The following is a 23,777-nucleotide window of genomic DNA, read 5'->3' on the forward strand; positions in this document are numbered from 1 at the left end:
CAAATTAAGAAAAGAATCTTGAAACTGGAAAATGAATATAGAGTAATAAAATGCCAGAAGGATATCTGAATGGCCTCAATTTTACACCGGGAAAAATGGGGTAAAGGGGGAGATTTGTATTTCTACCAGATTTCTGTTTCAACCTCTTGAGATTCTGCCACTGTAACTCAATACTGGTGTGATGAAATCATTCCACACACAGAGGGGATGACCCCTGCATAACCCCCATCAAAATCACTCCTTGTTTCTTCCCGATTTGCACCACTGATCAGACTTCAGCAGCTACACTAACGGCTACAGCATTAGAAACACCTTTCAGACAGGGAGGAAGTTGTTGAGAAAAGGAGGAAATTGAATTAAGCCTCACAAAAAAAAATCCTGGCAATACGAACACCATAAAAAGTGGCTATCTGATCTGCTTTGGCAGGGGAAGGTTTGCTGGCTGATCGCCCCTTCTGTTCAAACATCCCAACTAGTGTGATGGGGGAAGTAGATGTCAACTGTCGTCTCAGTTTGCAGTTGAATTCTGTGAATGTACTGGAAACAAATTGAAGATTACTATCTAATGGATAGTTTCCTAATTTAGTTTCCTGCGCACTTGGTGAAAGATTCTGGTATCAAGAACTGGTTTGATGTTCGTTCTGTACCTCTCTGGATCTGTTTTTGTGGGGGGTAATGAGGGGACGTTGTTCTGAGAAGTGTTGTTCGTGTGTGTGGAGGGGGAGGGGGCGGGTAGTTGTCCAAGGGTAGGATACTAAGAATCATGTCTTGAAGATTGCACTCCATGAGTAGTTGTTCAGTCTGGGAGCTTTCTTTACCTGTAACATGAGAAATTCAATCCCATTTCTCCCTTTTCTCTTCTATCAAGTTCCACAAGTTACCATATACTTCTCTTTATTCAAGCCAAAATAGTGCCAAATCAGCACCTCTACTAACTGAACGCTGACAATGCTAATTGCTTAACTGTGCAGCTATTAGCTGAAATGGAACAAACAACTACCTCCTATTACCATTTCTGGCTTTCTCCTATTCTCCTTTCCGTTTCTATTTCCACCATCCCAACCCTCTTCCATCCTTTCATCCTCTTTCCTAGGATAAGAATGATTCCTTGTTGAAAAACATGATTGCACAGATTTTAGATTCCAACATTCTATCAATCAATCACTTCATAAAAGTCTCATCTTTCCGAGGACCTCTTGAAAAGAGGGGAGGAATCATCCCCAGAACATTCCCCCATGAGACATATGGTCTCTCCATGAATCATGACTTGGCACACATGCATATAAACATCACTACTGTTTGCACATCCAACATTTGCCCTCGGCCAATTTCATTACATAACCGATGACAATAATAATGAGGGGATCACATTAATTCTTCCTCTTCGAAGGCTGGCCGTCGACCTCATGAGGCACTAGTTAGTGCATCACTCAGGTAATGTCTGTTCATGGGAATGAGCAATCAACTTTAGAAAAACTTTGTTTGTGATACAGTTTTCTTCCTTGTATTCATAAGCGCAACAATAATGCGGAATAAATGTGATGCTGTTCCCATGTTCCCATGTTTGAAATCCACTCTTTGGAGCTGCATTATTAGGACCAGGAATTATATTTTTATAATGACATCACATATATCTATTCATGCTGCTATTAGTATAATAATAATGAAAATAATAAAACACCTAGTGGTTATATAGCGCTTTCCTCCGAAAACTAACAATCTTTAGAATCACGCATATTCTGTGAAATAATGATATAAAAAAAACATGACAAGTAGATTTCAAATATACAAATACATAGTACACTAGGGGTTGTAATTGATCAGGCTCTGAAAGTTAAATTTTACTTACAAGTATCTGGAACCAGGAATTCACCAGGTCTTGAATGCACCTCTCTCTCATATCATCCTTGAGTTGATTATTCCTTAATGTCTCCTAGAACGAGATATTTATTTATTTATTTCTGATATTTAGACAGAGTGACTCATTATCACAAATAATAGTGGTCTTCCATGAGGACCTGTTAAACACAATGAGGAACAACATTAAGACTTGAGATATCAATATGCATGGTTCATTAAAAGTTCGCTATACATGCGAGAATGCTCAGGTGGATCCTGTAATACCTGATAGGATTTGAAGACCAATAATTACAATTTCTTGACTGATTGATTTCTGTCAGAGTCTGTATACATTCTAAAAAAAAGTATGAGTAATTGGGAACTAAAGAACCATCAGAGCATTATGTGTGATACAGTATGTAAATAGATTTCCTAAGTAATGAATTCTATCTTTCTCTAATTCTGCTGCGGCTGCATCAGGTAAATTTCTCTCTCATAACCTGTAGAGAAATTAAAGATGTTGAACAAATGATAAAATAATACATCTATTCTACGTTTCGGTTAAACAATAAAGTTTCTTGGGAACATATAATGGATACAATTGTTACACCATTGGACTTGGATGATGGAAAAAAAAGAAGAAGATTTCTGTGTTTTTTAAACATATTTTATACCACATATTTGTCTCAACGTTGGGGGAAGGAGAGGGGGTAATCAACCTTGAAGACTGAGTTACTATTCCCCGGGAAATACAAGGCTATTAAAAGCTAGACCTTTATACCTCTTGGGTGTGTATGATCTCCCTGTCAACAACCTCAGTGTCGATGGCCAGCAACACCCTGAGGTACATATCGATGGCCGCTTCCCCAACCTGCAGCATCTGCAGGAGGTCGGAGAAGAACGTTGGCCATCTGTGTGGGTAGTCATTGATGAACATGAGGGAGAAGAGTTGAGCTGCCTTGTTCCTCACAAAGCTCTTCTCTTCTTGGGTAGCCATCGTCTATAAAAAAAAGATTCAATGTAAATGTAAACTATTTGTCTTAAAGAACCATTAAATTAATTGATAGAAAGCATTTGTTACTATAGCTATCCATATATGGTAATCTATACCTAATGTATACTTTTATTTCATTCTGTAACTCACATTGTTTTTGAAATTTTACATAAGACCAATAACTAGTCACATTGCCAAGCTGACTCCAAAATAGACACAAACTATTTGAGTTAATGCAGTTTTTTTTTTTCGGGGGGGGGGGGGGGATCTCTTGTTGGTCAGGCATAAGTTGGTCGATGTGACTCCACTAAATTAGATCTGAAATGTTGTCTAAAGTGCCCTTGGACCCTACTTATATTTGAAAATTACCCCTAGCAAACATGTACATATTTTAATGGTAATGCATGCTGGTAACAAGTTTGAAGTTTATACCTCAAAATGGCGTTTGAGATATCACCATGACAAAAATTATGCAACAAATGGACAACCTGAATACATTGGTAAGTGAAGCTACAGAGAAACAACATTTGTACAAATCACTAGTCAACCCTGGAACAGTTGGTTACTTCAAAAGGCACAACTACAGATCTACTTTGAAGTGACCCAGGCTTTCTAGTTCTACGTACCTGCATATGAAGCCATGTCATCAAGGTTTGTTTCAAGAGCTGCTGATCGGCAGGGTCTGCCGTCACATATCTACAAATAACATGTTTGAAAATAATTGAAAAATTGAGAATTGGACAAGGTTATGATGATCTTATTTTTCCTTGGAAATATGATGGTGGAGATGCAGTTGAGAATGAATGATAAGATCTCTTAATTAAAAAAAAGGTGAGGAAAGAAAGAAAAAGAAAGAAAGAAAGAGAGAAAAGACAATGTGGTTGCTTTTAAATCATCAAAACAAATCTGTTTACCCTAGGGTTTGCTAGTTTGAAAGATCTAGTGCAGAGAATGACTAGTTGAACTGAAATAAAAGATCATCATGCCTACAACGAATATGACCAGTCGAGGATTGAACATTCTGAATGAAATGTCCTTAAAACAAATGCATCAAGTATGTTTGTGAACAGTGAGACTTGGATGGGACTCCATGCAATCAGGGAAAAAATTAATATTTATTTTTCGGGGGCTACTTTTCAAGCTTGCCTGCATAAAAATAACACTCTAAAATTAGTTTTGCATTGAACTCTATGCAAATTTACGGAGGCTCTTTTCTGATTTTTGGGGGCTCTTTTGGGCATTTCGGGGGCAAATTCGCCCTGAGCCCCCGTGTATTTTTTTCACTGCATGCAATGTCAATCATTCTTTCAAGGGCCAGGTACCATTTCATTATTCATCAGATATCTTCTGTTAGATTTCACTTCCCACTAGCCCCCCTCCCCTCCCCTACTCCTCCCCTCCCCCTCCACTCTCCCCCACTTAGTCCTTGGTTTCCCTCTTTGTCTAGTACCTTCTACCTTTCCTTGCAATAAATCTTTCAAAAGACTCTGATGTCATTTTCTGTGGCTACAGTATTTTACCCTTCTTTCTTTAAAGTTAAATTTATCAAATAATACCTTTGGAATAGTTTTAAAAACATTTCATTTTAGTACCAATATTTTTCATACACTTTTTTATCCTACCATTATCATTTCAAAATGCTTCTGTGCTATAATGAACTGTCAAGTCTTAAATTGTATCAATCACTCATTTCATAGTTAAATTAGACCAGCAATATATGTCAAGGCAATGAATTCAATAATAAGGGTGGTACCTACAATTGTTTAAGAGAAAGAAACTTTAGCCGTTCTTTTTATTCTTAATGCAAACATAATCATGATTTGAGTTTCTAATTCTTGGGTAGAGTTTAGAGGTGTAAGGCATGGAATAAGTTAAACTATTTGACCCAGAAAAAGAACACCAGTTTCCAAAATCAGAACCGGTAGTTCTTCATTTAAACGAAAGAGAATGTATTGAACATTCTATTTGGCTTAACAATTAGGCATTCTGACCACAGAAAACTAATATGGATGATTTAAATAAGAGCATCTAAAAAACAAATAAACAAATTAGCAAATGTCTTACCTCTCATTGACAAAATGTTCCAGAACTTGAAAACAGAAGAACTTGATGTGATCATTCTCATAGACGCCTTGAGTGATGGCTTCCGCGCACAACTTCCATCCATTGTCAGACTGCTTCAGCTGCTCAAAGTACGCCAAGGCCTGCACAGGAAACATGAGTGGTCAAACAAAAAACAACAATCAATAAAATATGTGAACTTGCAGAATCCTTGAACATCTGAGCAAAAAAGGTCACGGTTAGGAGTAGAGTCCAGATTTAGATTCCAATGAACTTCAGAGGAGAGGAGGCCCGGTCATATCAAAGTAGAATCAGTGTTGGATGAGAGTAAGAGAGTTTGGCTAGCTGTTGAGGACTGATCATGATGTGAGGTGCATGAACGGTAAAGCGGCCGAGGTTCTGTGGAAAGGATGAGTCGACGACTGTCCAGCCAACCAATCCTGTGAGAGAGCCACTGCTTGGAGTTAGATCACATCTGCAGACCTTGTTCTTTTTTAGTCTTTTTCCCCTCCTGTTTAGTAATTCATATGCAGTACCGGTAGTTTGATTTTGTTGTGGAAATATTTTTGTTCATTTGTCTGTAACTAATCTTGTTACAGGAAATCCTGGATTGAAATGTATTATTTTTGAGAAGCATATTCACACAATATATGATTCATATGATATATGCTTCAGTGTACCATTCATAACGTTTACCCTTAAGGTATTTCTGAGAAATATGTCCTGTTAACATGAGTATTTTATTGATATATTTCATAAAAGAAAAAATATATATTACCAGAAATAAAAATTGGTCAAAAAGATTTTTTAATTTTTGTATGAAATAAATGGATAAAAGACCTCTGTCATATAGGGCAAATTTCAAGGAATTACTCACTGATGCTTTGCACTTCACAAATTTGCATTTCTTATTACAAAATAAGCAAGCCAATTCTCCACTTCTGAGATAATTAACCACCACATACAATGTATACTTTTCCTATTAAAACAAGATATACTTTCAAACATGGAAGTCACTGACCAGCACACCAACATTTTTCAACAAAAATAAATTTCTATGTTAAATTTTAACCTATATTGGAAATGACAGTGTTATCTTTTAGGATTGAAATCTTTGTTCTGCGAGGAAAGGGTCTGAAAAACAACTACTGCCCGGGTGATGCTATGTGAGGGGTGTGTTGTCAGTACATCAACAGGTGTTCATGCACATCTACCCCATGGAACTGTGACTGAGACAGAGGGGGCCTCCCTGGCCTGGCCTGAACACCTAGCTAGCTAGCTAGGTTGGATGCCCACTCTACTACTGAAGAGATGGCAGCCTGGATGAGCCATGTGTGACTCAGCTTTGCTCACTCACAATCACTCAAGGATAACCCCTCCATTGTCTTTCCCTTCCCCCTTCTTTCTCCTCCGTATTTCGGTCTCTGTCTGCGTCTCTCTCCTAAACAATACACTTTTGTAAAAACAATACCCTTCTCCCAGCCTCTTGCCCACCCACGCCCCTTTAATACCTGGTTTAACAGTTGGAAAACCTTACCTCATCCTCATTTATTTTTTGAATACTGCCCCCTCTCTCTTTTCTCTCTCTCTCACTGTCTCTCTGTAACATCAATCCACTGTCTCTTTACCAAATAAACTTGTAGTGTTGAAGTGATAAATGTCAAGGCTATTACAAGTCTTCATTTTTAACAGACAGGTTGAAAGTGACACACAACCTGATTCTCTGAAAACAGAAATATCAAATTTAAAATCAAGGGAAGGTAAATGCTAGTTACAATGCAATCATTCACAAAAGTTAAATATAAATTAAATGTTCTTCTTCAATTTCTGATTACCTTTTTGGTGAGAATGATACAAAAAAAGAAACATTACGCATCCACTAATTATCCTATCATTCATTTAAAAACTTCTAGTAACAAAGTCTATGTATGTAAATTTCTTATTACAATGCTTTAAATATACCATGCAGCCAACTCCCGTTTCTTTTTGAAGATATAAAATGGTTGCCATGGGTAACGATCAGCTCTTAAAAGAAACCACTAATATCGTATTGCATATACATTATCGATTTAATTGTGTTTAAAAGTAATTTTAAATCTCTTCCTATACTCTGCTGAATATTCTTTGGATTCCATATATATATTTACCCTGTTGCGATCTTCAGCAGTTGCGAAAGATCCAAGTCCCTCGAGTGCTTGCTCATTCATATCGATGCAGCTAGCAGTATGGCTTCTGCTCAATCAACTCATCACAATAAACAACTATCTGTATGGGAAGAGAGAAGATACACAGGTGAATTAATAGAAAATACACAGAGCTACATGTATGTATTCTCAAACATATATACATGTGTAGTGCTTTGGATTTCTAAAATTCACCAAAACTTGTCAATCATATTGCTTGAAAACTTGAAAAAAAATATACTATGTACACTCTATCCAAAGAATAAAGATCATATGGATTAGGTAACAATAAAGAAAGTTATTAATGACTGTGTTCATCCTTGAATAGTATATTAGTAACACAGAAGTACAGTTTACATCAGCATGCACCCCATTCATGTTTCTTGGCAACTGCTTCACCGAGATTCCGGCATTCTGTAAATAAATGTAATGAATTTTGATACATTCATGGGAAAAGGATTAAATGTTACCTTAAAAGCTTAAACATCACAATGTAACTTGTAAGTGGAAGGGGAAAAGAACCCTACAGACCATTGACAACTTCATTGATTGACATGAACAAGACAGTGTAAGTGGGATCGACTGGATGGGGTACATGCCACATTATGCCAAATTCTATTTGTACATGGTAGGCTCACACATGTACTATGTAGATGAAGTACAAACTAATTTTGCAAATTCTTTGCTCGATTCTGACCATTGCCTGTCACTTGGTATGTTTCTGAGAATTATTTCAAAATCCTGTTGCAGATCTTGGCATTTTTTAACCATGAAGGCAAAAACTAACACACAACAGTGAAATATATACACACAATCTTATACATACATGTACCGTATATTGAATCAAAACCATTATCAACAAATCAAGATTTAACCCGATTTGAATAATCAATATAATTATTTAAAACAAAATCTTGTAGAGATTGGCCTTGCAATATGATTGATCCCCCCCCCCCCCTTAAATTTAAAAAAATAATAATACAACAAATCTTTTGTCAGGTACATGTATGTGCTGCATCACATTTTTATGACACAATTAAATATATAATATCAAGAGTAGTGAATTTGGATGTAACGATAAAGAAAAGCACTCATTAAAAAACACATTCCTAGTTTAAAATCTTTTTCAAAATCACATTGAACCAGTAAATTTTCCATACAGTACCAGCACTCAACAAGGCGGCAGACCGGAAATGTTTGATCGAAATCATAATTATACTTAATCCCTCATAACAGCCACCAACTATTACAGAATTTCTTTCATCATGTTTAACAAGGCCACAACTATTATTAATTGTACCAAACAATATACTGTAGTATCAAACAAAAATAATCTTCTTTCTCTCCCACCCCTCCCCCCCCCCCCCCCTTTTCTCATTTTCATGCTCTCTCCTCTCTCTTTCTACCTATTTTACTTTTCATTCTTGATATTTCGGTCTGGTGTTGGCCTGATGTTCGTCTCCTTAAGGTGAAAATAGGGTATAATAATATTGGCATACCCGTAAATCTCCGTGTATAAGGCGCACCTGTGTATAAGGCGCACCCCTATTTTGGGAATAAAAACAAAAACAAAAAGACAAAAATGTTTCTTTGTTTTGTTGTTGTTTTGTTGCTGAAAACCCATGCAGGGAAGGACCTTCATTTAACATCGAGGTGCAGTTGAAGGTGCTGATTTGTGCCTGTGAACTTGTCACAAATAATAGTAACAACGTCGTTTTTAGAAGAATGTGTAAGATCATTAATATAAATTAAGAACAATAGAGTACCTAGGATAGAACCTTGTGGTACACTATTTGTTATAGAAAAAAAATTTGAGGAATTATTATTATAAACTATATATTGAGAAAGATTACTTTCAAACCAAGATGACAGACAAATTTGAGTGTTGTTGTAGTTTGTGAGTGGTGAGTCAACACACTGATTACAGAGCTGGGAGACATTGCCAGGCATAGCGCCATAAATCGAAACTTTAAAAAAAAATCTGTGTATAAGACGCACCCCCGACTTTCAATTTTTTTCGGCGGCATAAAAGTGCGCCTTATACACAGAAATTTACGGTACTACAAAAAAAACCTTACAAATGTACATGTATCTGATGATTCTGATCTACAGGTGTACATGTACTTTGAGTTTGTTTACATGTCTCTTTATCTTTCTCTCGCTCTCTCTGTGTCTGTGTTACCTATGAACACACATTTTATAAAGCATGATGGTACATGAATGGTAGACATGTTACAAATCATGACGCCTCTGCGGTAGAGAACATACATGTATTTGTCATTACACAACTGTCACAGAGCTGATGACTGACATACCTGTCAATGACATACAACTCTACGTGATGAAGATACTGCACCATCATCGAGTTTCCACTTCTCTCGCTCTCCCAATCCTCTTCGTATCTACCGCTACATGTATTTCAGAGAGGAGGGACATGGACCCTTACATGGGGTTGGAGAGAATGCAAAAAAGTAGCTAATTATACAGATATCGACTGGTTGGGTGTGTAATTTTTTTGACCACCAAAGGGAGGTATTTTCCCCTCAGTTATGATCACAGCAGGAAATATTACTGCCTTGCTATCCCGAAATGTTATTTTACACATCCTACCAGTCAATATATGTTATTTTAGATAGCCTTGATTACGCTTTGTTATATCAAGTCAAGGAGAATTAGGATCTCATGCCTTGTTCATTTCTTGAGCAGTCCAGCCTTTCAAGTCATATGCGCGCAGCTAAGACAATGCAAACAGGTATGCGCTAATGCATGCAGGGTTACTTGGGTATAATACGAGGTAAAAATATACTCGTTTGACCAGGTGGTCTATATAAAATCAAAAAAATGACTGGGAGTGAAATAGTGCTCATTGCGATCCTCGCAAACGATATCATGTGACGACCTGTGGATCCAATCATAACTTTGTATCTGTAGGAGCTTTCTAATATTAGCCTTTACTGGTCCCTCTTCAATTTGTCAACACATGAAGTTGTTTCATCACGAGAAACAACAATTAGCACATGCCAAGAATGTGACTAGAGGGTTAGTTTGAATCGAAGCTCCGGGAGCGAGCCAAGTGTTCTGGTTGCTCGTGGGATGACGAGCATGCTGGATGACAAGCTTTGAGTGAGGGAGAAGCAGGCCTGCCCCCTTGCTGGAGGACACAGGAAGTAAGCGATTAGTACTCGGCTTCAGACAGAGCCTGACATCATCTCACCTTGCCCGTGTTCACACTTACTGTGCAGTTCATATACCGTATATAAATAAAAATAATAATATGGTTATTTATTTAGCGCTGGTATCAGTCAGGTTCGACGTTCATGGCGCTTTACACATATTACCCTGGTCGTAGCCGAGCTGGTCGTAGCACTCAAGCATATCAGGTACTCTTTTACACCTGGGTGGAGAGTGGCAAGTGTAGATTAACGTCTTGCCAAAGGACATTAGTGCTGCGGCGGGACTTGAACCCTGTACCTTGTGATCTGCAGGCGGTTGACTTATCCACCAGTCCACAACACCTATACATGTATATGTGACGGTGATCAGACAGCATTCGGGCAGGCATCATCTCCCCTTGCCCATGTTCACACTTACTGTGCAGTTCATACATGTATTTCTGATGTGTTCTTATGACAAGAACATGGGGTGGTATCATCTAACCTTGGTCATGTTCACATCCACTCTGCACTTTTGCAGCATATTCTAATACTAGGTAAACTATTAGACAGAGTACAGGCTAGTATCATCTCTTCTTGGCTATGTTCACACTCACTATGCAGAAACTTTTAAAACCATCATTTGATTCACTAGACATACATGTATGAGGGTATTTCAATAGCAAATTAGCATTCATTTTAATATGCCTTTGCTTATATTCTTCCAAACTGATATAAAGTGAACAAGAGAGCATACAATTAAATTTCTACCTATAAACATTAACCTCCTCTCTGACAATTTTTCAGAATTTCAAAACTGGTTGACCATCCATGTACGTGTACATCATAGCTAGTGGTCAATGACCAGGCAGTTTAAGAGGTGCCTGACCACTTATGAAGTATCAACTTTTGCCCCCAGTGTGTCAGTAATAGGAACAAGGAGAAACAGGTGAATACTGAACTTGGCTGAATATGGTTACTTTCAATGACCACTGATCATTTCTCATCAAGAGAAATACCGTATTTGCCGGCGATAAGGCCGCACCGCCGCATAGGCCGCACCTCAACTTTGACATTTCAAAGAGGAAAAAAAAAAAAAAAAAGGAAAAAAAAAACAACAGACAAAACAAAATAATCATAATTTTTTCGAAAACACTATTTTTTTTTTTACAAACTGATACCAAATTCATCCATATTCTTATAATTTACCGGAAGTTTAGCTAAAAAAGTGATCGCAGGCAGATTTGGTGTCCGATATACCCCTACCACAATGTACGGTGTAATGCGAAACTGCATGAAATGGAAAAACAAAATGGCGACTTCGGATGAATGCTTCGCGGCAGCTCCGTTAGACGGTCCCTTCCTTTACTTTTGCAATGCATTGGCACGAACTTAGATCAAGATCTATCGACAAATGTTGTGTTAGGACGTTTATTTTCATCTTCATGTCAACAATGCAAAATAAAATTGTCGGTAAGATGTTTGGAAATGTCCTGTACCATAGTGGTATTGTTATTTTACCGTTTCTAGTCCCATACGTGCAAATTTGTGCTAGTTTTGACTTACGTTTTTTTTTTTTTTTACTCTTTCGTCGTAAAGGCCGCACCCCGACTTTTTGATATTTTCTCTTCCAAAAATACTGCGGCCTTTACGCCGGCAAATACGGTAGGTTTACATCAAGGTTTACGAGGCATATGAGCAGACATGACGCTCCCCTACCACTTGGCTTGAAATTAAAGAGTCAGGGCATGTGCTCATAACCTACCATTTTGAGAGTCAGGTCTGTGACTCTGTGTAAACTCTTAAATCTGTGATTGGACATTTGATGTGGATCCAATTGATCCAGGCTTTACTTTGTCAAAGGTACAGGGTTACGAGAAGAGAAGAGAAGAGAAGGGTCAATCAATCCTAGAATAAAAGATACAATTCCCATAGAAATTAAATATATCATTATAACACAGTGAAAATAACAGGGAAAATGCATTAGCTGGACAAACGACCCTAACCTACCCTAATCAAGGTACCGGAAACCCTCTTGTACATGTACATATAGCTTTCATAACCAATTGAATAAAAGTGAAAACAAATTTTCATCAAATAAAATGTGTTGTTGCATTAAGCACATTGCAGTTACCGGGTAAGAACAATTTTGAACAGTTTCAAAAAAAGTAATAAGCAGCTATGCAAGATATTTTGTTGTCCTGTTATGATTGTAATCATTCTGTCAAATAAAAGCAGCCTCTAAAGATGAAAAGATTAAGGATGATTTTAATTAAAACCTAGCTGACACATAATCACTGATAATGGCATCATGAATGAAGGGTTACTAAAACACGGACAGGTGTTGTACCAAAAAGTACTTTCAAAGAAAGGAGATATATTCGAAGCAACGATGACTAGCTGTTTGTGGCCGCCATAATCCCAACTAATGCGATGACTACAGAAAGGGAGGAGAAAATATGAAGGAAAATAGTACTTATATTTTAAACGAGATAAAAAATTAATGGAAAAGAAATCAGTAAGTCGTTAGATCTATCTTTGTCATGCGTGAGTAAATCTGATTAACTTCTGAAAGAAATACAAATAACCCAGAAAATGTGAATAGAAAAAGCATTAACTCTCAAACATCTACCCAATAATTGAAGTGATAAAATAGAAAACATAATTGAGACTGTAAGTCAGGATAAATATAAATTCCTAATATAACTAAAGTAGAAAGGGCTATTGCCCCAACAATTAAAGGACAAGGTATTTTACTAAAAGTTACACCACTACATAGAAGGCTATATTTTTTGTTTAACATGGAGGTTACTTAGGATACTAGTATTGACACCAATTAAAGAGTCAGGTGTCAATAGATTGGTTAACTAAAATATTCATATTTATGGACATTTATTTTCTGGGGACCCAGTGATGAGGTATCCACAAAATCAGAGAAGCAGACTGTTTGCATTTTTAATGAAATCGGAAGAAAAAAAGGAGACTAGGAGAGAGTTATGAATTTTTTAAAGTTGCAATCAATATAGGTAATTAGGTATGGGCTCTTCAAATTGGCTGAATCGGTATTGTCTCTGTGATGTAGTGGCGGACAACTTCCCCATTTATTCCAACACACAAAATGACTCAAATTCAATTTTTAAAAGAATATATGACCCAGGTGGGTCTTCCCTCTTTAGAGGATCTATATGCTACCCATAATTTATTTTCAGTAGTGACCAAAGGGAGCAGGTACTAAAGAGTAAAACAAATACTGACTATATTTTTGCATACAACAAATGGGAGAGTTGTCTATGTGAGTTTTGCCAAAGAATGTTAGTGCTGTGGGAAGGGTTTGAACCCTGTACCTTGCGGTTCACAGTCCAGTGACTTATGCCCTATACAAAGCCTCTATACCTCAAATTTCATCAATACGGTCTTGATACGGTCAATACAGAGATCTTGAGCCAAAATAAATAATACAAGGGCTGAAGTACATGTAGCTTTCAATCTTGTTGTTTTGGCAGCAGTATTTTGGCCGGTAAGAAATCATGGAAAATGCATAGAGGCCTCTGGGTAACGTTGTTCAGACACTGGCTGTTCTGTCAGGACATGGCCATTTGTCACCAAATGATGGGGCTATATCACTTCAGATCATCTAGAATAATCATGTCTGGTGTAGTGTAGGGCAAAACTGCAAAAGCCAAAAGAAGTCTACTCCATAGGAATTGACATAAATTTCACTATACTATCAAGAACTTGTACATGTTTCATATATTTATGTTTGCACTTGCTTTAATCAATGAACAGGATTAATAAGAATTCTGGCATTAGTGACTAGCCCACTACATAATTTCCTCATTGATAGAACAGAAAAATTTCCAGGGGAAGACACATCTATTGTGCTAATAGGAATTTATTCCTTGAAACGCAGCACGCGTAACAGCTGCACTGCTAAAGCCAGGGTAATTATGCTGCATTATTGTAGAGCGCTTAGAGACTTCTGACAAAGTAAGTGTTCGGCGCTACATAAGCACTGTAATTATTATTATTATTATTATTCATCCACATACATGTAGATGGCGGTATTGCATGAACTTTAAAATCTAGACTTCAAGCTTCAGTCTCTTGTATACAAGTAGACAGATGATCAATCGCCAGGGACTATTTATGACTCCATGACTCCACTGACTGCCTCTACACAGAGACTGAAGGGCATTATATGGTGTAGTGTGTGGAAGTTACGTTGGTGCAGTCAAAGTACTCTGATTGTGATGAAGTCTTCACTCAAAAGTCAGAATGAAGATTACCAGATCGACCCTCGTTCATAATATGTTTTCAAAACGGACAGAAAATTGCTGGAAATTAGCTGATCTTTTGTCAAAATTTTCATAATTTTTCAAAATTTCACATCCAATTCCAAAGAAGTATCACTATCATACTTTTATTTAAACTATCGTAAATTTTCATCAGTAATGAACTAATTTGATATTTCTCTTTTCATTGGAGATACCAGATTTTCAAAATCTTGCTGCTATTTCGAGATACTGTATGGAACTGTCCACTATTTATTAGGTCACGCGCGAACTATGGTCACAATGTATCCGACGCTTATGTACTTTATTCTGTCACACACAAGTTACTTAGACCGAGAGTCAATGGAATGGTAATGAGGAAACCAACGTGTGTGATGGAATGAGGCACACACAGTGGCAGTGGAAATGCACACGAGGTCCAATGCCGAAAACCAGTAGGGGCGCTTGTCCGAGAATAAGGATCGTCCGCATAAAGGAGGATATTTTCGTAAACGCAGACATTTTAAATAATCTTAAAAAACGGATTCCGCGATGATGCTCCATAATGAATTTGTCACTTATGCAGCATGCAGCACAGAGACTTTCATGTTATGACCGATGAATCCTTTGGAAGACGGACAACTCGTAAAACTAAAAGTAGACGGTGAACTGGGGGTAGGCCTATATTATCCAAGGAATCCGTTTTTCGTACCGATAGCCGAAGAAAAAAGGACATCCTTTACTCTTAGGTCGAGATTAATTGTCCACGTTTACGAAAATATCCTCATTTATGCGTAAGATACTTAGATCTAGACCTGTTCTCGGACAAGCACCCTTACTGAAAAAAAAGAGTCCATCACTCATCAGTCACCACATAGATCTACATCTAGATCTAGAAGTCTACTCATTTCATAATCACAATGACAATCTATTATTTGTATTAACAATAACATGAACTGAGCTGACAAGTTTAACCTGATCTGCTGATACATGATATGATATCAATATACTCAGCATAGCTGGGGTCTAGTCATACTTCATATTATTATTACTATCACCACTAAATATTTTAACTTCAAGTTCAAATTCAATCAAAGTTCAAGTTCAAGTTCAACATCAGACAGAATTCAGATCAACATCATCATCATTCAAAAACATGCTAGGAAATTAAACGGTAACTAACTATAATGTTGAGAGCAACTTACAATTAATTTGCTGAATTCCGACCGATGTTATCATACACATCTGAACCTTAACTGCCTGTAATAAAATCAATCACTTTCTAAACATGTAGCTAAAACAAGGCAACATAAACATTATAAAGGTCTACACATATAGGCTGATGCAACGTGTACTCAACAACCCAAAACATAAATTACACACACGCAATATCCATGTGCGTCGAAACGTCGCAAATGAATGGATTGTGTGCGTGTTGTGTGCGCTTCCATATGGGAATACTGGAAAGGTAGAAGACTAAAAATCCAGAAAATTGTTGCCTGGCTAATACTCTGATATTATGATAGCATAGAGATATATATAGACGATGAAACACCGGTCTTGTTTTTTAAATTTTATTTTATTTTTTTATTCAGTTTTATCTATTTACTTAAAGGTCCCCCATCATGTGTCGGCTCAACCATTATGAGACTCTCTTTGTTTTTCGCCCTTTTTTGTTTTGTTATTGGTAGTTTTTTTTTTTTGGGGGGGGGGGGGGGCAGCAAGAAAACCACCCAGGCGCCCCTAACCCGGCCTGCGCCCGCCATGCAGTGGGACCGATGCCTCATGCCTTTGCCTCATGCCCACTGATCCATAACCATACAGAAAAAATATACAGATCAGTGCTCGTATCTGAATTTCAACCAGAGACGGCTCTCCGCAGTAGAGCAAGGATCGAGGCACAATTTTTTCTCACTTTTTCAAGTACCTCAGAAGTGCCCTTTTTATTTACGTACTAACAAAAGTGCCCATTTACTTCAGAAAAATGTACCCTTTTTTTCAAAGAATTGCCCCTTCCACCTCCTCATAGGTTCCCATTTTTTATCTCTGATGACAGTGCCCCTTATTGGGTGCAAGATGTGCCCCTCTTCACCTCTGATAATTGCCCCTTTCAATTTGACACGTGTCCCTATTTCCTTTCAGGTACTAGTACATCTTTCTTTTTGTAATAAGTGCCCCTTTTGATCTCTAGTGAGGCCATCGTTTTAAGTGCGAAAAGTGCCCATGCACTTTCACCTCTAATACGTGATAATTGCCCTGTTTACCTTGAACTGTGCCCTTTTAAGTTCTTTTCCCCTTTCGAATAAGTGCTCCTTTCAAATATGAAAAGTTCCCCTTGTTACTTTGATAAGACAGTGTCTCTTTTCTTTTCTATCATATCTGAGCTTTGATATGATAAATTCCCATTTTTATCTATATTTCCCATTATCATTCAGAAACTTGTGTGCGCTTTTAAAGTCATTGAATTTAAAAGAGCCGGCTAATTTAGAAGAATTAGAGTATTTTTGTGTAGTAACAGGTATCGTCTATTTCTACCACCACGATGAAAGTCAGTATCCGAGGGGGCAGGGGGCACAATGCCCCAAAGTTCAAGAAACCGAACTGTGCCCCTTTTAGAATATAATCATGCTCATGTTCAACGCTATCAAATGTCGCTGCTCTATGTAAGTCATTTTAATATAAAAAGTGTACCTTTTTTGTGTACACTAAACATTTCCTCTTTTAAACTACCATGACATAAACTACTAGGGAAAGGAGTAAGAATGGTTTGTATTTTTAACCAAAAAGGAAACAAATACAAATAAAATCTGAATTGAATCACATACAAATTATATTCCATTTAATGAAGAGTAAAGTAAACAGGAATTAAATTTCCTAAACATCCCGCATGCCCCTATATTTATCAATGGAGGATTTTATAATAGCGATACGTGCATATCGTGGAAATATGGCGAGAAGATGGGAAAACATGTGTGTTTTTTTATTATAGGGGTGAGAAGACATGACCCCCTGAACACTTGCGTACTGATGGGCGTGGGAGCAGTTGCCCCCAAATAAAATTCAAACGTGGTTTATTTTTAATTTGATACCGGTGATTTACACATGAAAATGACATAATTTTCTGGGATTGGGGGAGGGGGGGGGGGAAGGGGGTAGTGAGAGAACTAATTTTTTTTGCCCCCGCAAATGTAAAAATCGCGCCGACCGATATTTCGCTCAATGGAGGGGGGGGGGAAGGAGTATTGATTTATTTTCCACAAAAAAATGAGGGGGGGGGGTTAACCCCCAAAACATCCCCCCCCTGCGTTCGCGCCTGGCTGTTATGATCAAAACAGGCGGTCGTATAACCACAAACCACGGTGATCTTACATGACATATAACATTGGGGCTCCGACCCGACACCATCACGCCCTCACCACAGTATGCCTTACCATAACAGCGTTCAGAAGGTCATAACGAACCCCTGTAATAAAAAAATGGCGTTTGTACAACAAAAAACAACATCAATATTTTACCGTATTTTTAATTTTTGGGGTTCCTATACGGCGCCCCTGCCCCCACATCCTTAACTGGAATTTTTGTCGGGGGCTACTAACCTAATATAGTTTAGTAGGTCCTAAGAAAGCCCTGTACCAAAAATGGTGCTTTTATTCGGTAAGTAACGGTAATTTCACTGAGCCACCTGACTATTATACTCAACTTTGAAAACGTTCCGCAGGGCCTGCATGTAACATGTTTGAGTGTTGGTGATGCAGATCCCCCAACGTTTTTTGCTCATTATGCCACTGCCACTGCCCCTGGATGGTGAGCCCCCTGGAATACAGTGCCCCCTCCCCCATCCCAAACTGCTTCCAGTGCGCCTTCCTATGCCCTTTTGAACTTTATAGACTACTAGCTAATCAATTGCCCTTCGTTCAAAAATATGAAGGTTCAAACAATGAAGAAGTTTTCAAACTCAAGGCAACAGCGTTTACATTATACCAAATATACCATCCATGTTAAAAAGAGACATAACTCATGTAAATACCACACGTATAATATGCGATAACAAGATGTTTTTGTCACCCATTAACTACCCCGAAAAGATATATTTATCATTGCCTCCTTAAATGTGCCCCTAATTTAAAGCGACTGAGAGCAATTTTTCTCGAATTTGTCCCAAAACTTGCTTGCTACGCACGCTTGCTTTAGTATAGTAGGCCTCGGCCTACTTATTATTTTTAAAGGTCTTATTATCTTTGTCATTGTGAGATTGTGCTTTAAACGACCCCACGAGGATTGGTTACCGTATTTTAATTTACTGATATAAGAGTTTAAGGCCAAATAACAATAATAACGTGTTTCTCGTCCGGACTTTTTTTTAAAGGAGGAGGCAGGGCATTACTATTTACTATTTTGCAATTTTTTCAAAGATGGCTGCTATGCTAATTATAGCTTTATTATTATAACAACTGTTTTTTGTTGTTTTTGTTTTGTTTGTTTGTTTGTTGTTGTTGTTTTTTGTTTTTGTTTTTGTTTTTTTTTTTTTGGGGGGGGGGGGGGTTCTGCGCCGGGCGGGAAAGAGAATGTTGTTGTTATTTGGCCTAATCGGTCGCAATACAACCTCACAATTTTCTTTTTATAACTCGCTTTGCTCACTCGCAAATAGGTCTTCAAAAAATCACACACACATGCAAAATTATGGTGCTGAAACAGTATTTTGGATCAACTTAGTACAGAGGAAACTTTTAATACTATCCCTGATACAATGTACGGGTATATATATGACGTCTATTTATTTTTGGAGGTCATTGTAGGTGACCCCTTTCCCCCGAAAAAAAAACTATGTGGTGCACCCCCGTTTTGAAAGACGTCCCCCACCCGCCCCCCCCCCCCCTTGCATATGAATCCTGCATATATAAATTTGGCGCGTCGGCATTATAAAAAGCATGTGAGAAAAAAGCCTTATATTACTTTGAAGTTTTTTTGTTTTTTGTTTTTTCATAAGTAATTTTAAAAGTTTAGAGACATCATATAGGTTTATAAAGTAACATAATACTTATTTTTTTTAATTAAAACCTTCTGCTCCTTACCAAAGATAGGGCAATTGAACCAAAACTGCAAATTCATCACCAGGCTGCTCCCGCATGTACCTGCATAAAGTACAATTTAAAGTATCAATTAAGTCTAATTTTCAAAATTCAAAGATTCTTAAAAGCACTTTCTTGCTCAAATATTCTATAATTTGTACATCAGCGATTTCTATGAACCTCCTCATTCCAATCTAAGATAATATTTTGACCTGACCATACTGTTTTATAGACATTCAACAATCATCTAAAATATCTTATTTCTCTTACAATCCATGCCGATTTAAAAATGTCTATGTCGTGCAACTGACGTAAATGCTTATAAATAATATAAGAAAATTTTGACTTTTCATGTACACTTTAAAAAAAATCCTATCTAATGCTAAGTGTATGTTTTTGAAGTGTAAGACAAACTGGATCCTCCGAGTTCACCATGCAGCCTACTTGTTAAATTGGCACCGCATAAATCTATTTTCCGAGGCACACCTTCAACTATAAAAACCAATTTAATGTCACTAAAATATTTTGTAATTATTTTATTTTTAGTGATAATTTTGAAGGTTTTTTTCCTTCTTAAAAATTTGTATTAAGATTTTAAAAGATATTAAGTGGTAAATTTCATTATTATTTTATTTTTATATCATCAAAATACATTAATTATTGATTCTGCTCGCGAGGCTGCCTACTTTCAGACGTACCATCGCTCTTTTCGTCCTTTTTCCTCGTGGGTTGTACATGTTGTACACAAAATGAAATTCAGAGGACAGGTTAGAAACTATTCTTTTGCTATTCCCCCTCTCCTTGACAAAACCAATATAAAGATGTATAATACTCTGATTCTTCTGGAATTAGATGGTATATGCACCGTTGACATGTAATTGAGATTGAAATAGAAAATTTAGGTTTATAAATGGGAATGGTAATGATCATGACGGAGTGAGACTGAGTGAGAGCAGTGCGCATAGTACACAACGTATTGTATAATACACGGCGGGCATGGCCAATTCGTTCTGCGAGTGCAGTGCACACGTACACGGCCCGGAATTGCACCGCACAGACCTAGAAAAATTGAAATTGTGGAGAGATCTAAGTCTTTATGAATGATTGAAATAACTTGTGAAACATTACAGTGATTAATAATTTAGTAACAATCATTATGTACATCATCAGTGGGGGCTCTGGTCTGAGAATAAGGATCGTCCGTATAAACGAAGATTTTCTCGTAAATACGGACAGACTCGTCCTCAAAAATGTGCAATCCGTTTTTTGCATTGCCAGCGCGCGATCGAGAACCCTACACCTGCAGAGCATCGGAGAAAGAAAAAAATCTCTGCAGAAATGGGGACAATCCTCACTTTTTAGAACGTGATTTATCCATACGAGGATATCCTCGTTTATGCGGACAATCATCATTTTCGGATTAGCGCCCCTACTGTTGACGCATTTCACATTCACCTTGCACAGAGAGTTTCACGTTGTGAAAGATAAATCCTTGGGAAGACGGGCACTGGTAACCAATAAAAGTAGACGGTGAAGTGTGGGTATTTTATTAGCGGAATCCGTTTTTCGCTGGCCAGCGCGCTGATGGGGAACCCTACACCCGCAGAGCACCGAAGAAAAAACTGACGATCCTTATTTTTAGGATGCGATTTGTCCGCGCTAATGAGGATGTCCTCATTTATGCGGACGATCCTCGTTCTAATTCTCGGACCAGTGTTCATACTGAAAATGGACAGTGGAATCACTTTTTGAACTTTTATTTTCTCAAAACATTTATCTTGGTCCTTGTAATTTTGTTCACATCTAAGAAACTGCAAACCAAATGTCTGTGTGGACTTCCTTACATGTATTATTCCTGCATTGGTGCAGATTTGTAGGATTAAAACTTAAATTATATCCCTGTCTTCTTTAATGCCCTTAGCTGACAGAGTTCCTGGTGGTGGGACGGGAGATGCCTACAGAGAGGCAGTCTCTCCCACCCCTCTTCAAGATGCGGATCTTTGCACCAGATGAAGTCACTGCCAAGTCTCGCTTCTGGTACTTTGGTAACAGACTACGAAAGATGAAGAAGACTCGTGGAGAGATCTTGGGCTGCAGGAAGGTACGATAGTGACATAGTGGATTGTACAACTATTGTTTGGATGTTCTAAAAATAGAAATCGTTTGCCTTAGAAAAAGTAAATGTTCATAGGTCACTTTTGTAATTAAGTAGACTAGGTCTATTTGTAAACATTTGCAGAGTGACAAATTATTACATTTGTTGTTGGTAGGTCCGAGAGACCATCACTATACATTTTTTTTTCAACCCTACACTGCCAATTGTATGCAAGCTACAGTTTTGACAAATGACTCCAAAATCTGAGAATTTGCTAAAACCCGTCTCAAAAACGATATATATCTGCATGTAGTCATCATATCAGTAAAATCAATTAAGATTTGACCAAATGACAATTGTGAGTTATCTTTTAAGATTATGGCTAAGTGGATATCCTTTAACTTTGCATAGTTGAACAAGTAAGGAAGTGTGATGAAAATTATTTTCTTTGTAGATCAACGAGAAGAAGCCCCAGAAGATCAAGAACTTTGGTATCTGGCTGCGCTACGACTCCAGGAGTGGAACTCACAACATGTACAGGGAGTACCGTGACCTGACTACTGCTGCAGCAGTCACCCAGTGCTGTAAGTTATTTTCCCCATTTATTCTCTCTGTAATAATTTGATTTGATAATATGATGAACTAACAAGCTCAACACATGTGAAGGAATGCTTTGTTGTCTTACTTGGTTTACAAGCTTTGTGACTGTAATAGGAATAATTTTCCCAATCGTTCATGATAAAACATTCTTTGTAAAAGGAAGTGTGTCTTTGTTTTCTTGAAGACTAGCTAAAAGAATGGAAAGTTGGGCCAAGTAAAACGTGTTCTTGTCTCTTGTCCGTTTACCTGCCTCCCCCTCTCTCTCCCCCTCTCTCTCCCCCTCTCTCTCGTGGTTTCACTTTTACAACATTTGGTACTAAATTTTACTGTGCTGCATTCAGTGTATACAGTTCAATTCCTGTGCATATATACTTGGATAAGGCACAATATGGTTTGATTTAAGATTTAGACAATTGAAACATGTTTTGTGGAACTTGAGGGAACATCCAAATTTATTTTAGTTGGCCTAAGACAAATCAAATATTTACATGATATAAATGATAGACTTTGATCATATGTTATGCTTGTTTTGACAGACCGTGACATGGGAGCAAGGCATCGTGCCCGTGCCCATTCCATACAGATCATCCGAGTGGAAGAAATCCCAGCTTCCAAATGCAGGAGACCTCACATCAAGCAGTTCCTGGTAAGTTTGTTTGTTTACTTCAAATTTGACAGAAAAAGTGAGTCACTGATTATCCAACATATTTTAAAAATTAGAAACGGTTTATAGCTGGCATACTGACTTGACATATGAGTGGCAAGTCATCAGGATTTGATCTGAAGGGATCAATTAATGATGTGACAATCGGATGAATGACAGTATTTTACATTGTATTTTCTGTCGCACTATTTTTAAAATAGAGGCAAATTTTAGAGAGAAATTTTATGATTACATCTGTCTATAGTATTTTGTTGTTTAAATGTACCAATTTAAGATTTGAAATTTTGAATATATTACACTATAAAGATATGATAGTTTGTTTAGTTTGCTCCTGTACTTGGCTCTTTTTCTTTCTTTTTTTAACTTCCATACATATTACCAAATAAAAATTAATTTTAGTGATGACACTCATAAGACAACCTATTGACTCCCTGGCTCTCATTAGACTTTGGGATTTATATATTTGTCTCTTTTACTATCCCCCCTGTCACTATTATCTCAAGATGAAATCCTTTTCAGTGTAACTTATATTCGCTTTGTATGTATTTTGTTTTCATCACAGACCTCAAAGATCAGCTTCCCCCTCCCACATCGCACACAGAGGCAAAACAAGCCCATGTTCGTCACCCGCAGACCCAGCACCTGCTTCAAGTAAACTGGACTGTGACATCATCGCTTCAAGTGCTCATCAACTCTCTGAGGAATACAATAAACTGTTTATATCAAGTCTTTGTCATTCGATGATTGTTGAAGAGTTGCCCAAATAGACCAGGGTGAAGCAAACACATGGAGTGTCTAATTTGTTGTTTGTTTTGTCAGATGCATATTAATTTTTAATTATTTTGAAAA

The 23,777-nt window shown here is 37.5% G+C and overlaps 2 protein-coding genes across 2 annotated transcripts in view; one reads left to right on the plus strand and one right to left on the minus strand.

The window, feature by feature from the left end:
• Nucleotides 1-15,931, minus strand: part of LOC581185 (exportin-T) — a 60,065-nt gene extending 44,134 nt beyond the window's left edge. The window contains exons 1-6 of the mRNA XM_781199.5: nt 15,706-15,931; nt 7,042-7,159; nt 4,898-5,037; nt 3,460-3,529; nt 2,621-2,839; nt 1,850-1,933 (exon numbers count right to left, since the gene is read on the minus strand). Coding sequence (XP_786292.3) covers nt 1,850-1,933; nt 2,621-2,839; nt 3,460-3,529; nt 4,898-5,037; nt 7,042-7,101 — 573 coding nt within the window. The 5' untranslated portion in view covers nt 7,102-7,159; nt 15,706-15,931. The remainder of the gene's footprint in view (nt 1-1,849; nt 1,934-2,620; nt 2,840-3,459; nt 3,530-4,897; nt 5,038-7,041; nt 7,160-15,705) is intronic.
• Nucleotides 15,932-20,246: 4,315 nt separating this feature from the next.
• LOC592098 (60S ribosomal protein L18a) lies at nt 20,247-23,713 on the plus strand. The gene is made up of 5 exons (XM_791638.5): nt 20,247-20,336; nt 21,491-21,670; nt 22,119-22,248; nt 22,801-22,910; nt 23,491-23,713. Exons 1-5 carry the CDS (start codon nt 20,319-20,321, stop codon nt 23,581-23,583), a joined length of 531 nt encoding a protein of 176 aa, XP_796731.2. The 5' UTR covers nt 20,247-20,318; the 3' UTR covers nt 23,584-23,713.
• The last annotated feature ends 64 nt before the right edge of the window (nt 23,714-23,777 follow it).

The sequence above is a fragment of the Strongylocentrotus purpuratus genome, unplaced genomic scaffold, assembly GCF_000002235.5.
Source record: "Strongylocentrotus purpuratus isolate Spur 01 unplaced genomic scaffold, Spur_5.0 spur5_scaffold_6, whole genome shotgun sequence".
In the NCBI taxonomy this organism is placed as follows: domain Eukaryota; kingdom Metazoa; phylum Echinodermata; class Echinoidea; order Camarodonta; family Strongylocentrotidae; genus Strongylocentrotus; species Strongylocentrotus purpuratus.